The 17,090-nt window shown below is 38.1% G+C and overlaps 1 protein-coding gene across 2 annotated transcripts; it reads left to right on the top strand.

The window, feature by feature from the left end:
• The first annotated feature begins 2,331 nt into the window (after positions 1–2,331).
• On the top strand, positions 2,332–17,090 carry LOC140999607 (complement receptor type 1-like). Of its 2 annotated transcripts, XM_073470092.1 has the most exons (17): positions 2,332–2,430; positions 3,892–3,988; positions 4,113–4,301; positions 4,489–4,588; positions 4,820–4,893; positions 4,986–5,165; positions 5,327–5,506; positions 6,245–6,424; positions 6,568–6,747; positions 7,596–7,775; positions 7,890–8,069; positions 10,310–10,483; positions 11,405–11,449; positions 13,579–13,651; positions 15,366–15,426; positions 15,541–15,640; positions 15,900–17,090. In XM_073470092.1, exons 2-16 carry the CDS (start codon positions 3,931–3,933, stop codon positions 15,634–15,636), a joined length of 1,950 nt encoding a protein of 649 aa, XP_073326193.1. In that variant the 5' UTR covers positions 2,332–2,430; positions 3,892–3,930; the 3' UTR covers positions 15,637–15,640; positions 15,900–17,090. The 2 variants fall into 2 exon arrangements, with proteins under 2 accessions (XP_073326193.1, XP_073326194.1); XM_073470093.1 differs by lacking the exons at positions 15,366–15,426; positions 15,541–15,640 and having other exon boundaries at positions 2,334–2,430.

Genomic DNA, 17,090 nt, shown 5'->3' with positions numbered 1-17,090 from the left:
TTGTGTAGATTTTACTTTGCTGCCTTCTCGTGGTCGTATTAAAAAAAGACGGTTGTCTTATTTTTCTACAAACAAAAAAAAAAAATCATGTATCAGTATTACATTGTAAAGATCAAAACTGTTAAATCAATAAAAATCCTACACAAAGGGGCATTAAGTATAGGAACATTTTATAAAAATGAGCTTTTAAACATTTACTTATAGGATCTGTTGTGAAATCCTTATTGCACAAGGCTCACATTCATAAAACAATGCCATTGTGATGTCTTTCCTTTTAATCATCAGGCCAACCCATTTATGACTGTGTGGACAGGATGAGCACCACCACGGCCACAACTCCACCTCTGACCACCTGCCAGGCTCCCATGATCCCTCATCCTAACACAGGAAACCAGTCTCTACAAATCAATCAAACCGATGGAGATTTTTTTTTCAGCAGGTTAGACACATTTAAAAAATAAATGTACTCACTTTAATGGAAATAAAAGCAAACTCGATGTCTTAAAGGAAAAGTTCACCCAAAAATCAAAATTCTGTCATTGTCTCCTCACCCCCATGCCGATGGAAACTGGGATGATGTTTCGTAATCTAATGGACATTTCTGGAGCTTCACAGCAAAACAGTGTTGCAACATTCTCCTAAACAACTGAAGAAGATGGGGACTTCTTTTAAAATGTTAAAAACACCCCAAAACAAAAACATAAAATTACTCCATACACTTTTCGTCCAGTGTAATCCAAGTCTCCAGAAGCCCTGAGAACCCAAATCGTTGGTTTTTTCTCTTTTCAGGGCATGGACAGGGGAGCCATTTTGGTATTTACTGCTCCGCTGGGGATCTTTTGCGCTCTTACTGATATTTCTGTGCATCGTAATCGAATGTACAAAAGCAAGAAAGAAGCGTGTCAAGAGGAAGAGGGGGGCTCGTTTCAAGCGGATGCCCCATTTGGCTAAGTGACCTGCATTTTAAGTGGTCGTTATTTGGAGGTCGTATCAGCCCCTGTGTTATTGGTTTGGTGGCTGTGTTTTTTGTTACCAAGGTTCTCTGATAACGTGGCTGTTTGTGAGGAGTCTGGGTCATGATGTGCGTCAGCCATTTTGGGGGCATCGGAATGAGAGTGAGGAAAATAATGACTGAAATTTCATTTTTGGGTGAACTTTTCCTTTAAAATACCTCCACAAAATGTTGGTTGAAAACTAGTCACTAAACAATTTTTTTGCTTTCTTACTGATATTTCTGTGCATTGTAACCGAATGTACAAAAGCAAGAAAGAAGTGTGTGAAGGAAGAGAGAGGCTCGTTTCAAGCGGATGCCCCATTTGCATGGGCGTAGGATTGGGTTCATTGCAAATTTTCATTGGAAATCCAAACCCATACATAAGTGTGACTTGAGAAACAAGTCGATGAAGGCGTGTGTGTAGATAAAATCATAAAGAAAGCTTGCTGTTGTTGGCATTTTTGTCACACTGATATAGACCGATGTGATTGAGAACAAACAGGGATCGCTTCCTCAGAATTTTTAAATGCAAATACCTCACCCAGGTATTGGGAAATGAATCCCTTGCACAAACAATGAGTCAGCGGTGAGGTGTTTTATGGCATGGAGATATCTTGTCTAAATTGATGTGATAAAAATTCCAAGTGTCCACAGGTAGGTGTGCAGGGCAGGACACAGAATACAGAATACATCGAACAGCCTTCCCATCAGAAGCTAGACATCAGAGAGCCTTGTTGCAACTTTGAAGATAAGGTTTTGGTGGTTCTCTCATCTGGTTGTTTTTTAGTTTTGGGGAAGGAAGGAAGGAGAAAAAAATATTGAAAGAGGAACATTACTTATAAAAAGACAGAACATATCGCTCAGGGGAATACATCACTTCCTCATATTAACTCTGCTGTGGTTGGGTCCATTACATTTACTTTGTCTAAAGTGTTAGTGTTATAATGATGGGAAATTGTTTCTGGGTTGTGGCTTACAAAGTCTTGCTGGGAAATGTGAAGGATAACATTCACCAGTGAGGGTAACACCAGGGTACAGTATATTCACAAAAAATGAATTTTACAAAATGGCTGCTTCAGGGCCTCAAACCACATGTAGTCAATCATATAAAACTCACTAAATCATGTAATTGAATCCATGTGTACTTTTTATTTTATTTTATTATTATTTTATTTATTTACAGTTCCCTACTATCAACGTAGGTCATACCAGTGACGTCAACTGAAAGTGGACTTAAAAATCCCCCCATGACATTTATTTACTTCCAAAAATAACTCACAGCAGCTTCAAAGGAAAGGCGCGGTGTCGTCACAGTTTATGAGGCCACGCCCATTTCCCCCCCCACAAGACAGCAGAGGAGAAGGAGGCAACCTGATTTACACTGTGTGTGTGTGTGTGCCCGCAGCCATTGTGGCAGCGTCTTCGTATTTCACTGGGTAAGTCCAAAATACACCCTTTTCTTTGACAAAACTACCGAACCGGAAAACAGAACCGCGGTAACGCTCTCACTCGAATGGAACCGTCTTAGCGTTTGTCGATGCTATGTTAGCTAAACGATACCAAGCTAACCCAGCTTAAGGTTGCGATTTCACGACTTGAATAGTGAATTTGATACGAGCAAATTCATACGTCGAGTTGAAGACAGGTAAACGCAGTTTCAGTATCCCGAAGTTTTATCGATAACTTCGGCATAGATCCCGTTTTTTATTAAAGTTGACTATAGTTGAGCTTGCGCCGTGTTTTGACGAAGGAAGATGGAGGGGAAACATACCTTATCTGCTAGTTTTAAGGACTAACATTTCACTGCTGTATCGACATCCTTGTATTTCTGTTCTTTGAAACGTATGCCGAATGTGTCAGTCAAAACTGTTGTTGTGGAAAAGTTGTAAAGTAGCTCTGTAGGATTAGCTTCATAAGCAGTGTCACGTTATTTGGCAAAATATTAAAGGATTTTGAATGGAGTTTGGTGTAGTTAACGTTCTCTCCAGTCGGCTACAAACGACAAGCCTGAGCGCATTTCTGTCAATACACATCCATTACAGACCTAATTCCTGTCGTTATGTATTGTGTATTTTATCCTAAACTGAACTAATATTTATGTTTTAGTTCGATGTGAGTGAGGTAGCTAGTTGTAATGGATAACTTGCATGTCTGAAATTGAATGTGAAACACAAGCATAAATGTTTTCTGCACTTGGCACAACCTTGAGTCTTGTAGCTACACATTAACATGCTAACAAGATGCTAGCTATAACAAAGCAACATAGATTTACATGTAATTATGACAAAAAAAAAAATACAATTTCTTTTGCATTTCTATGAAAAATGTGTCACACCAAAAGACATCCGGAAGTGGGACTTTTGTCAGAGTGCCAACAAGATCTGATTTATTGAAAACATAAAAATGATAACTCACCTCAGAAACCTGTCATGGTCTGGTATTAATAGTACTGAACAACCTTGCTGAAGAAGGACCTCTCATTCCCAAGGATGTCAAAACAGTTGCCCGTTGAAATATCCCAAAATAGTGTCACACCGTATGATTTTGATTTGTGTGACAAAATCTTTTTGATCAGAACTGACTCAAAACATTATGCTGGGACTTTGAAAAGAGTAGGCTCACAAAACGACATCTGTATTATTTTTCTGTATTTTTTTGAGAATTTTTGCATTTATTTTTCTTAGCTTTATTCAAGTTCTTACTTTGAGAAACAAGTGCCGGACAGTCACGCCATATGAGTTTTGTTATGTTTGGTTGAAAATTCTGAAAAAATGAGTGATGAACTGTTTTAATGTTGCGTATGTTCACAACTGCCATGTCACGTCACACACCCATAAACCATCTTAACCACTAATCATCTAATCATCTGACGTATATTTGGTTTTCGTCTTTGCCAGAAAACTCCCTGACTTCAGTCAGACTTTCCAGTTGCCATCATGGGCGTCACTGACTTCCTACTACTGAGCTGTTTAGGATTTGCCATCACTGCTCATGGTGAGTTACACAGATAGGCTTGTGACACGTGTTGTTATTATTATAAACAAGCTGGTGTTTGGTCTGACGTTCACTTGTCCTCACTGCTGGTGCTCATCTGTCTCTTTCTTAATTGTCATCACAGCTCAAGACTGTTCCGTACCTGATGGAGGACCCAACATGCATTTGAAGGACGAATACATCCTTAAAGAAACTTTTGCCAGTGGGGATCGAGCGGCCTTCGCTTGTAATACTGGTTACCATTCTGAAGGAGGGTCCTCATCCATTACTTGTACTGCTGGCAGTTGGAGTACTGTGAGGCTAAAATGCGAGAGTAAATATTACCACTTTCTATTCTTTATTCTCAAATTTGTGAATTACAGTTTATCATCATAAAAATGCTCTTTTATGTGGAAAAACTGACATTATCTGGTGACCAGTTTGTTGTCATTGGTTCATAATGGTATTCACTCATTTTAAAGGGTGGAGTTTAATACTAATGAGAGTTTTCTTTTTTGCAGGGAATAACTGTGGCCATCCTGGAGAAGTAGAACATGGACAGATTCATTACCCTAAAGAGAATTTGTTTGGTGATCATATTGAGATCACTTGCAATGATGGGTAACTAATAAACTGAGATGATTCATGTGATGGTTCATGTTCATAGAAATTATTTTTGAAATGTAGTTGTGAGTACTGTATTTTAACACTATAATGTAGAAAACACCTGTTTCCAAATGAAAAAAACGTTTAATTCTAATCAAAGTGGATTGCTCAGTAGGGCTCTGTTTTGTTTTCAGTGTTGCTGTATGATGTAAAAAATGTTTTTAATTTTTTTACTTCCTTGATTAGTTACAGATTGGTTGGTAAAAGTCGAATCACTTGTGGAGCACAAGGGTGGATGGACAGGTTGCCGATATGTGAAGGTTGGTAGTCTCAATGTGTTTATACAAAATACATTACTAAATAAACTTTGGCAACTTTTTCCATTCTAATAGATCTCATTTTAATTTTGCAGTGGTGACTTGTGATCCGCCACCTCTGGTTAGCGATGCCACCTTCACTCCACGCAAAGACTCCTATGACCATGGAGATGCTATACGCTACAGCTGTGAAGCAGGTTTGACACTCAGTGGACCAGCGTTAATATCATGTTCAAATAATGGAACATTTCAGCCTGCTCCCCCAACATGTGTTAGTAAGTGTTTTTAATTTTTTTCCAACCTTTCTCAACATATTCACAGTGTAATCTCAGCTGTTACTGATACTCTCATGTACTTTGGAAAAGTTTTATTTTTTATGTTTTTGTTTTTACAAATGTGATCATTTCCATTTAAATTAAATTTTCTTTGCCTGCAGAGGTTGAATGTGAAGATCTTGACATCTTAAATGCTGACTGGATTAGTGGTTCTCGACCACCTCATGGACACAAGGCTGTGGTCGAGTACAGGTGCAGAAAAGGATTTAAAATGGTCGGGCAGTCTACCTTGATATGTGAGATAAACAGTCAGTGGTCACCTGAACCTCCAAGATGTGACGGTAAGTTAAATGAAAACGACTACTTGATTTTCTTCTGTAGATGAAAGTCTAGCTGTTATGTTTGTCATCACAGTCTTGCATGTGATCAGCGTAATCACATCACGTCCTTTATACTTGGCTATTTTTAGATTCCCTTTTAGTCTTAATTTGAATTGTTTTTTCCCCTTCTTTTGCTATGTGGTAGGACTGGGCAATATTAATATATTGTTATCATTATATTGTAATATGGCAATGGTGTTGTCTTTTCCTGGTTTTAAAGGTCCAGTTTATTAGATTAGATTATTGAGTCTTATTCCCAAAAAGTCTTATTCCCTAATAAGCCTTTAAAGGCTGCATTACCAGAGTTTTCTACTTATTCTAATACTAACCTTTACGCAGTCAGTCATTGTGTCCACATTACTAAGGATTATTTATTGAAAATGATATCGATGTTATTTATTGAGATATCTGCTCTTGTGGCCCAGTTCAGCATTTACGAAGTTCTTTTGAGCAGATTTAGAAATATCAAGACATATATTGTTGGCAGTAAATGGCAGTATTATTTTAAGGCCATATTGTCCAGCCCCACTAGGTGGTTAAATACAGTTTTAAAAGTCAGGAAGTTGCTGTAGCACCACAGTTCGAAAAACTGTCGTGTGTTTTATGCTCCCCCGCAAGTGGCCCTTTTTATTTATGTGATGAAAGGCCTACAGTTTGATGAAAAAACACATTTAAAGTGATGTCATATTTATTTTACAGTGGTGACTTGTGATCGGCCACCTCTGGTCAGGGATACCATCTTAGCTCCACACAAAGACTCCTATAACTATGGAGAAGTTGTACGCTACAGCTGTGAAGCAGGTTTGACACTCAGTGGATCAGAGTCAGCTTCATGTTCAGATGATGGAACATTTCAGCCTGCTCCCCCAACATGTATTAGTAAGTGTTTTTATTTTTTCCCAACCTTTCTCAACATATTCACAGTGTAATCTCAGCTGTTACTAATACTCTCACGTACTTCAGAAAAGTTTTTTTTTTTTACAAATGTGATCGTTTCCATGTTAAATTTTCTTTGCCTGCAGAGGTTGAATGTGAAGATCTTGACATCTTAAATGCTGACTTGATTCGTGGTTCTCAACCACCTCATGGACACAAGGCTGTGGTCGAGTACAAGTGCAGAAAAGGATTTAAAATGGTCGGGCAGTCTACCTTGACATGTGAGATAAACAGTCAGTGGTCACCTGAACCTCCAAGATGTGACGGTAAGTTAAATGAAAACAACTACTTCACGTCCTTTATACTTGACTATTTTTAGATTCCCTTTTAGTCTTAATTTGAATTGTTTTTTTCCCCCTTCTTTTGCTATGTGGTAGGGCTGGGCAATATTAATGTATTGTTATCATGATATGAGAGTAATATTTTGTATATCATTATATTGTAATGCGGCAATGGTGTTGTCTTTTCCTGGTTTTAAAGGTCCAGTTTGTTAGACATTAGATTATTGAGTATTATTCCCAAAAAGTCTTATTCCCTAATAAGCCTTTAAAGGCTGCATTACACTAAAGTGATTTAATTTTCTAAACTTACCAGAGTTTTCTACTTATTCTAATACTAACCTTTACCCAGTCGGTCATTGTGTCCACATTACTAATGATTATTTATTGAAAATGATATCTATGTTATTTATTGAGATATCTGCTCTTGTGGCCCAGTTCAGCATTTACGAAGTTCTTTTGAGCAGATATAAAAATATCAAGACATATATTGTGAATTGCTATATTGCCAAGAAAATGGCAGTATTATTTTAAGGCCACATTGTCCAGCCCCACTAGGTTGTTAAATACAGTTTCAAACACCACGGTTCGAAAAACTTGTGTTTTTTGCTCAAGTGGCCCTTTTATTTATGTGATGAAAGGCCTACAGTATGATGAAAAAACACATTTAAAATTTCAGGATAAATCCCTAAAATTAGTTACAAGTCTCCTACCGTACATCAAACAAGTTCCTAATAGCAGCAGTATTCAGCAGTTTAAACTGGCAGTATTCTCAGATTTGAAGCCTTATTTGGTCTTCTTCGTCCATTCTAATAGATGTCATATTTATTTTGCAGTGGTGACTTGTAAAACTCCACCTCTGGTGTGGAATAGGATTTTCAGTCCAGTGAAAGAAGCCTATAAATATGGAGACGTTGTACAGTACAGTTGTCAAACCGGTTTTAAACTCAGTGGATCAAACTCAGTTTCATGTTCAGATGATGGAACATTTAAGCCTGATCCTCCAACATGTACCAGTAAGTGTTTTTAATTTTCAGCATGTTTTCTCCCAAAGTCAGGAAGTTTCTCTAATATATTATCTCACAACCTCTTCTTCGTCCATTCTAATAGATGTCATTTTTATTTTGCAGTGCTGACTTGTAAATCTCCATCTATGTTGGCGAAAGGGATTTTCAGTCCAGTCAAAGAAGTCTATAAATATGGAGACGTTGTACAGTACAGTTGTCAAAGAGGTTTTAAACTCAGTGGATCAGAGTCAGTTTCATGTTCAGATGATGGAACATTTAAGCCTGATCCTCCAACATGTACCAGTAAGTTTGTATTTTTTTTTTTTTTTTCCCCTAACTTTCTGAGCTGTAGTATATTGTAGTATTGTAGCATTTTCCATTGTAAAGTTCTTTGCTTGCAGTAGTTCAATATGAAGATCCTGGTTTTGAAAATGCTGACTGCTGGTCAATCAGCTTAAATGCAGCATCCTCTGGACCCACAAAATGCTATACTACGTTTTTCACATATGCAGTAGTACTCCCAGAGACATATAAACACACTTTATGTGTAAAATTGGTGGGGTTACCCTTCAATACCTTACCATACCTTTCAGACAAGACCTTGCTGCTGTGTAATATCTTAGCATTTTCATTACATTTTTTTGTTCATGGGTAAAAGTTTGAGAACGGAAGTGAAAGCCCGGTGACTTCATTGCAGATTCCATATGCCAGCATGTATGTGCTTCCCACATAATGCTGGAAGAACACACTGGATCTTTCTGTGTGATCAGTTTTTTTTTTTAAATCCATACAGTGGTGCTTGAAAGTTTGTGAACCTTTTTAAAATGTTCTATATTTCTGCATAAATAATATATACTTGGTCACTGATTTATGTAAGAAAATGATCAAATATTACATATCTGGGCATGGTAAAAGTATGTGAACCTTTGCTTTCAGTATCTGGTATGACCCCCTTGTGCAGCAATAACTGCGACTAAGCGTTTCCAGGAACTGTTGATTACTCTTGCACATCGGCTTGGAGGAATTTTAGCCCATTCCTCTGTACAGAAAAGCTTCAACTCTGGGATGTTGGTGGGTTTCCTCACACGAACTGCTCGCTTCAGGTCCTTCCACAACATTTCAATTGGGTTAAGGTCAGGACTTTGACTTGGCCATTCCAAAACATTAACTTTATTCTTCTTCAACCATCCTTTGGCAGAACGACTTGTGTGCTTAGGGTCGTTGTCTTGCTGCATGACCCACATTCTCTTGAGATTCAGTGCACGGACAGATGTACTGACATTTTCCTTTTAGAATTTGCTGGTATAATTCAGAATTCATTGTTCCATCAATAATGGCAAGCCGTCCTGGCACAGATGCAGCAAAACAGGCCCAAACCATGATACTACCACCACCAGGTTTCACAGATGGGATAAGGTTCTTATGCTGGAATGCAGTGTTTTCTTTTCTCCAAACATAATGCTTATCATTTAAACCAAAAAGTTCTATTTTGGTCTCATCTGTCCACAAAACATTTTTCAAAAAGCCTTCTGGCTTGTCCACGTGATCTTCAGAAACTGCAGACGGGCAGCAATGTTCTTTTTGGAGAGCAGTGGCTTTCTCCTTGCAACCCTGCCTACACAACCTTTGTTGTTCAGTGTTCTCCTGACAGTGGACTCATGAACATTAATATTAGTCAATGTGAGAGAGACCTTTAGTTGCTTAGAAGTTACCCTGGGGTCCTTTGTGACCTTGCTGATGATTGTACTTGGAGTGATCTTTGTTTGTCAACCACTCCTGGGGAGGGTAACAATGGTCTTGAATTTCCTCCATTTGTACACAATCTGTCTGACTGTGGATTGGTGGAGTCCAAACTCTTTAGAGACGGTTTTGTAACCTTTTCCGGCCTGATGAGCATCAACAACTCTTTTTCTGAGGTCCTCAGAAATCTTCTTTGTTCATGCCATGATACACTTTCACAAACATGTGTTGTGAAGATCAGACTTTGATAGATCCCTGTTTTTTAAATAGGCCCACTGATTGTCTGATTGTCATCCAATTGATTGAAAACAACCGACTCTAATTTCCCCTTCAAATTAACTGAGAGGTTCACATACTTTTGCCACTCACAGATATGTAATATTGGATCATTTTCCTAAATACATCATCAATGGCCAAGTATAATATTTTTGTCAAATTTGTTTAATTGGGTTCTCTTTATCTACTTTTAGGACTTCAGGAAATCTGATGATGTTTTAGGTCATATTTATGCAGAAATATAGAAAATTCTAAAGGGTTCACAAACTTTCAAGCACCACTGTAAACAGTTTGCCACAAGATTTTCCAGAATATGGTACTATACTACCACAGTATAGGTATCAGGATAGTATCATGATATAAAATTACATAAACCTGAATGGGGGATATTACCCATGTTGCTCACTTCACTTTGAAATTATTGCAGTTTTTTGCTTTTCACATTGATGTGGGTTGCTTCTGTTTGAGCAAAATCAATATATTCCGAATTGTATTGATTTCCATTTACTTTTTTTCCCCATCTGCAGGCCTTTACTGTAAAGACCCTCACGTTAAACATGGCCACGTGACTAATGGTGCTCGACCCCCTTACAAACCCAATGATAAGGTCACATACAAGTGCTCAGTGCTCTATAAAATGGAAGGGGAGCCTACCCTGACATGTCAGGCAGATGGTCAGTGGTCACCTCCTCCCCCAACATGTAAGTTTGGTCTTTATCTGAAAATAAACCTGTTACTTTTGAACATGAGCAAAACATACTGGTATGCCAATCACAGAATATTCTATATGTGCAGCTAATTGAAGTTTCTCTTTTTGGATAAGATTAGCATTTTGTGTCTTTTAATTTCTTTTGCTAGGAGGTTAAATAAAGTTTCAAGTAGAATGGCACTCAATAGAGCGCATACCTTCACCAAGGTCCCTTTAAATGAATCAAGCCTAATCCAATATCAAACTCTTTAGCATTGTATCACTCTGAATTAACTGCTTAATTTAAGCTCACCAGGTCTATAGGATCTGTGTCACTATGTGGCTGGTATCTATGAGTGACTACAATAATATGCAAGATGTTTTCATCAATATTCATGCTTTATTCCCTGAGAAATTAATGCCCATCTCACAATTTTAAAGAAAGTAAAATCCAGATCCAAACCAAAAGTTAATGGCAGGATAATAACATTAATAATAATAATAATAATGATGATGATGATGATGATGATGATGATGATGATGATGATGATGATAATAATAATAATAATTGTATGATTGAAAAAAATTAAGGAGAACAATTTTTTTCATGTGTGAAACAGTAACAGTAAAAAAAATTCTCTGTTTCACACATGAACATTTTTTCCCACTTGGTTTCAGACATTAATTTTTTTTCCCCATTTGGTTTCCTGCAAAAAAAAGTTAAGGAACCCATAAATTATTATCCTGGCAAAACTTTTTCAAGTCAAAAAGACAGGAGAGAAAACAATTTAGATCAGGCTTAGAAAATGGATTACTAGAAAACAAACATTTCTTCCCTTGCACCTCAAGGCTTCTGTAACCAGCAGATGAGCATTATGGTTTTATCAAACCCAATGTTTGACACAGTTCTCTGTCCTTATTGTGTTTTTAACAGGCGGAGTACATCCTCTAGAAGTTGTGGGTGTAACTATAGGAACACGTAAGTTACAGCTTCATCCTTGAAAAGTAGAGCAAGAATGTAAATAGATAATGTCGACCCAAATTAAATGATGATGGCCTCAGAAGAACAGCATGGTGATATCACAGTAGACTATGGAGGACTTCTGAGGGCGTCATGTTTTTATTTCGGTTGACAAAAAGGAACAAAGTGACACATTGAGCAATCACCACATGAACATGCTCGAACGACTGAATGTGCCACTTTGTCACCTGACTGTGCATGGCTCAACACTAACTTTTAAAAGTTGTTGCAAGGCTGGCAACCAGGCATCAGCTTTTGGTAGCCTAAACTGAAAATATGTTTTTTTAGTCACCGAATATTTTGAGTAATTTAGGTATTACAAAGTTATACATTGGCTGAATGCATATACATTTTTAAAAACTTTATCTCAGTATAAGGATTAGTTGTAGTTTGTGTTTTATCTGATACAGAATTTGAATCTTGAGTGTTCACAGTTAATGTGTTCACCTTCATTTCCTGTTAGGCCTGTACAGAAATACCAGTGGTGCAGCTGTTGCCATGTTTTCTCCATATATCCCGCAAAAAGTAATTCAGCAAGCTACTGGTTCAGACCAAAGATTCACGAAGAGATGAGTTGAAACTTGCAATGTGCGGGGTTCTGAGAACCAATGTGACAAGACGAGCCTGTTTCATCTCCATAGCAATGACTCTTTACTACTATTCAAAAAAGTGTCTGCAATTTGAGTATGTGGTCGTGAGAGCTAGCAGCAAAGAGTGACACCGAATGTGAGCAGTGCAGAGGAAAAAGCTATAAAAAAGAAAAGTATATAAAAAGTACATTAACATTTTAATGCTTTTGTCATACAGACATGAATGTGAAATCGAGCTGATTTTTTTTTCTTTCCTCAAAAACTCAGACATTTCGAACAGCTGACAGTTTGTAACTGACTTGAACAGCTGACTTCACTATGAAGCACTGATTGGATGTTGAAACAGGTGTCTTCTCTTGGGTTTTAAAACCAGCCATTTGTGACTTGACAAGCAAGCAGCACATCAGCCGGCTTGAGTCGAGTGGAGTCGGGCCAGGTCACACAGCTACAACTTTACCTGCAACATTTGAAAACGGTTTTGTCTCGATGTGAATCTTTGATCTCTGAACTGTGCTTAAAGGCTCCGGTTGTGGCTGATATTATTTAAATATCACTAATGCAACATATATTGAAAATGCATTTATTATAAGGGGGGTACTTCTTGCTGTATACCAGTTGCCAAAATGGTTGCTACAAGTGGCAACAATTGTTTGCCAATTTTTCCAAAGTGGTTGCCAATGGCAACCTGGCAACCATTACTGTTGAGCCATGCTGTGTTTGTGTTTTGTACATGATATTCATCCATGTAAGATTTAACTGACTATAGCTGACAGATAGCAGCAGTTTTGTTGCATTAAGTTTACAAAAGAAAAACTTTGTAAGATTACCAATGAAACCTTTTTCATGTCAGGATGATGTCAGCCATTTACCCACTGCTACATTATTATTTTTTTTTTTGTTAAGTTTTAGTGAACATGAACAAGCATAGACATACATTAGGTCTAAGGGATGCAGTTCAACGTCACATATACAATGGTTGTGAGATTACGAGGTGTTAAGGGTTGCTCAGATATTTTCCAGGGGGGAAGAAAAGCAAATACAAAGCCAGCAAGTACCAAGTTTCCTACATAAAGATAAGTAGTTAAATACATATGTACAGGATCCAAGATCACACAAAACAAAGTTTTTGTTAACTCCCTGCTGTATTAAGATATAGTAACCAGTTCTTTGAACAACTGTTACATTTATCAATACAAAGATTCAGGGAGAAAGTCGACCTTTCCATGCCATATATTTCATTTACTATCCCAATCCATTCTGATCTTGTTAGGGGTTCTTTAATCATCCATATTCTGCTAATGGCTTTTTTACAGCTGTAAGCAGTATTTGAAGAAGGTATTTGTCACGTTGGTTAACTTTGGATGGAATCTTACCTAAATATATTGTACATATGTTGTACTGAAGTCATGATACCTGCCGCTACATTTGTTGGCCTCAAGGCCAACCACCTTTTTTGAATCATCATCTTTAAACATCTCCCTTTTTTCCTCATCATAGTCATAGTCGTTGCTCTCAGTTTCGTTGCATACCGGTACCGTGGACTCCTGCCAAGCTTCCAGAAAAAACAGGGGTAATATGTTTGAGTGTCTCATTCAACTATGCAGACTAACCCTTTGAATGGCTTTAACAATTAATGGCAGTGACAGTGCTTGATCCTTGTCGTGGCTTCTCCACCTTTTTCTTTTATTATGTCTGTGCTTTGTGTTTAGTCAGTATTTTCCATACTGTGAAAGCTTTCTGTCTGTCAAGTGTTGCATGTTGAAGTTTTGTGCGCTTGTAAGGCTTTTCGATTAAGGGTATTTTTGTCCACCACAGTGTCAACATTGTCATAAGGGGGGCGCTGTAGTAAGCCCTCAAAGCACTCTCCTACACAGAACTGTATGTCACTCAGTCCAAGAAGCTCTGCCCCAAGTGCTGTATGGAGGCTTTAATGAAGTGTTGACACACATTCAAATGTGGAGGTCAACGAAATGCAGCATTGCATTACCAGCCTGAGATGTACAGGCGTTGTTTGTTGCGGCGTCAACAGTAAAGTGGGTGTTGTGGTGATGAGGGAGCTGAGTCTGAAGGGAAAGTTTTTAATTTACCAGTTGATCTACATCATTCCAACCCTCACCTGTGGTCATGGGCTCTGGGTAGTGACGGAAAGAATGAAGGTCGAGGATACAAACAGCCTAAACGAGTTTTCTCGATCGCTTGAGAGAATCAAGCTGAGGTGGTTGAAGCATCTGATTAGAATGCTTCACTTATGAGGTTTTCCGGGCAGGTCCAACGGGGAGGAGACCCCCGGGTAGACACATCTCGCTGGAGGGGTTTTACATCTGATCTGGCCTGGGAGCTGGAAAATGTTGTTAAGACATCTGGAAAGCCCCTCTTACCCTGCTGACAACATGACCCAGCCCCCAGATAGGTGAAAGAAGATGGATTATTTATTTATTATTGACCAATTAAGATTACTCAATAGAAATGTTCATGTAGTTTACAGAAGGCACACATTGTCTATGAAGTTATTTTTCAGAAATCACCCCGAATGCTGTTAATTTAAAGTAACGAGCCATAGTTTGTGCCTGAAAGTGCAGTCCTGGTTCTTTAGCTTTTAACACTGGCTGATTTCATCTCTGTGAAATAGGAAGTGGTTGCTGATACGTCAGATTTCTCGACATGTTTATTAGGAAACGCCTCTTTTTTCCTGTTGGGGTAGAGTTGGTTGTGTGTAATGCTGAACTAGCTGTATAGGAGAGTGTCTAAGAAAAACCCCAGAAGATTGTCACACCACTTCTTATAAAGTTGTGAAAGTAGATATGCATCAAAGTTTCACCACTTTAAAATGGCAACTGAATCTGCCACAAACATTGCCAAAAAGATAATGAAATCAAATAATCAAAAAAACATTTGGTGGTATATATCATATTCTTTCTGCTGAAGAGGTGTGTGTTCTTCACATTTAAATTAAAAATAAAATAAATGTGAAGAACACTGAAGATTGTGTAATCGCTTGGTTTTTAATTGCAGTATTTTCATTTATTTTTTACAGTATCCTTATTTGAGATTTTGGAACACCAGGCCAAATGACATGAATACAAAATGGCTATTTGCGCTTTTGTTGGGGAGTAAGACAGACAGGCCTGGTGTGTGTGTCTCTATGTGAGGTATTATTTGTAGATGGGTGGTATAGTCTTGTGGGTGATTAGGGTGTTTCGCTGGCCTTTTTTAAGCGCTCCTTGCTCCCTGTCTATCCGCTCGTACATACGCAGTAATGTTGATCAGTCAATTTTGGATTACAGCAATCAGAAGCGCCTGCGTGACAGCAATGCTTCAAAAGCTAATGAGGAAGTAGCTCTCTCGGTAAGAAGATGGACCACCACGTGCATCTGAACTATTTTATGCCAAATGAACAAATAATGATGTGAAGAGCAAGAATCCACCCGTCCATCCTCTATAACCCATTATCCTTTGCAGGACGGTGTGAGTCTGAAGCAGAGCTCAACTGGCAATGGCCAAGAATCGGGGGGCACCGAGGACAAGCCGCCAGTTATGAGCCCGAACAATGTGTGACAATGTAGGCAGAAGCTTTTATATACTATATATATATATATTTTTATATTAAGCATTCATACTGTATCTGAATGGTTTATCATTAATGTTCAAGAATCTTTTCTTCCCTCTTCCAAGTTGTCCTTGTGCTTCTAACTCACCTGCTCACTCTCTATAACTCTTCACAGAGATGTATTTCCTCTTTCACAGGACTGGACAGGTTTTTACAATTTGTCTAAAAATGTCTCATTTAATTTTGTTTCTTTGCTTCTGTTTTCCTGTAGTAAGCGTGGCAGTCCTGTTGGCCCAACATTATTGGCTGTAAAAGCGAGAGACGGATGAGGAGAGGAATGTCGCTGGACTCGTTGAATGTTTTCGTGCCGTCCATGTGCATGTGATGGCACAGGCCTGTAAAATTTCCTGAGTGTTTTTCTGAACGCCAATCTGAGATTCATAATCCTCCAGAAAATTGAGCGCAATCCTTCGCTTGACAATAATGTCCATTCATTTTCTACATAATTAATTTCAATGATAATTGGCTTCACAACAGTTTTTCTATTCTGTAATCATGAAGGAATGATGATTGGCTTCACAACAACAGGGTTAGGCCAGGTTATTTAATGTTAAACTTGATGTTGATTTCAAACTTGCACTATAGCTCAGGGCACGGCTCAGCTCATCAGTTACACCAATGGCTTATAATAAGCATAATCAGTAAAGAATATTTGTATGGTTCACCTTAAATACAGCTGGTTCCTATCTTATAAACCAGTCCTGTAGATTCAGCTTTCACGATTACAGAGATGACAGTGGGAGACGACAGTGGGATCTGTTAAACAGTCCCTCATATAGTGCCTGAACATATAAGATATGTTCCCTATGCCTTAATGCAGACGAGCCAAGTGTTGCGGCTCGTCCTGTGTCTTATCATTTGTGTGTTTGCCTGTGTATTGCATAAATGTCAGCCTTGTTGATGAGTTTAGTTCATAAAGGCTTAATTGAGGGCCTACCTTATCTTACTGTTTAATGTGTGAATAATAGGCCGTGTTTCATGTTGACACATTTCTGCCCTGTGACTTCACCAGATTAAGAGAATCAGGTTTTGCTCACAAACAAATGATTTGTTTTGTTGATGCCTCTTTTCAAAGTGTCAGTATCAGTTTAGTAACAGAAGAAGAGAAGAAATACTTTGAGTATTGTGACACAAATATTGTGTCTGATGTGACATAAAGATGTATAGACTGTCATGACTGAACATTTTGCCTGCGCGTCGCTAATCTTTATTTATTGAACTCAAGTGTGTGAGGAAAAAAAAATAGTGTTATATATTTTGTATTGTTTTGAGGCTGGCGGAAAACTGCTTTTTATAGCTGCACTTTTTTTATTCAACGAATGAAATGCAATGAAAACAGTAACAATGACTCACCACTGTGTACACAATGTCATGTACTTAAATAAATATTATATATAAAATA

This window comes from Pagrus major, chromosome 7 (genome assembly GCF_040436345.1).
Source record: "Pagrus major chromosome 7, Pma_NU_1.0".
Lineage (NCBI taxonomy): Eukaryota > Metazoa > Chordata > Actinopteri > Spariformes > Sparidae > Pagrus > Pagrus major.
Note: the sequence above shows the minus strand (reverse complement) of the source record. Positions and strands in the feature narration are given on the sequence as shown.

Excerpts from the sequence above, each read along its gene's own strand:
- LOC140999607 (XM_073470092.1), top strand. The coding sequence starts at position 3,931 with ATGGGCGTCACTGACTTCCTACTACTGAGCTGTTTAGGATTTGCCATC. Across the intron at positions 4,302-4,488 it reads TGTGAGGCTAAAATGCGAGA|GGAATAACTGTGGCCATCCT; the intron begins GTAAATATTACC and ends TCTTTTTTGCAG. Across the intron at positions 6,425-6,567 it reads TGCTCCCCCAACATGTATTA|AGGTTGAATGTGAAGATCTT; the intron begins GTAAGTGTTTTT and ends CTTTGCCTGCAG.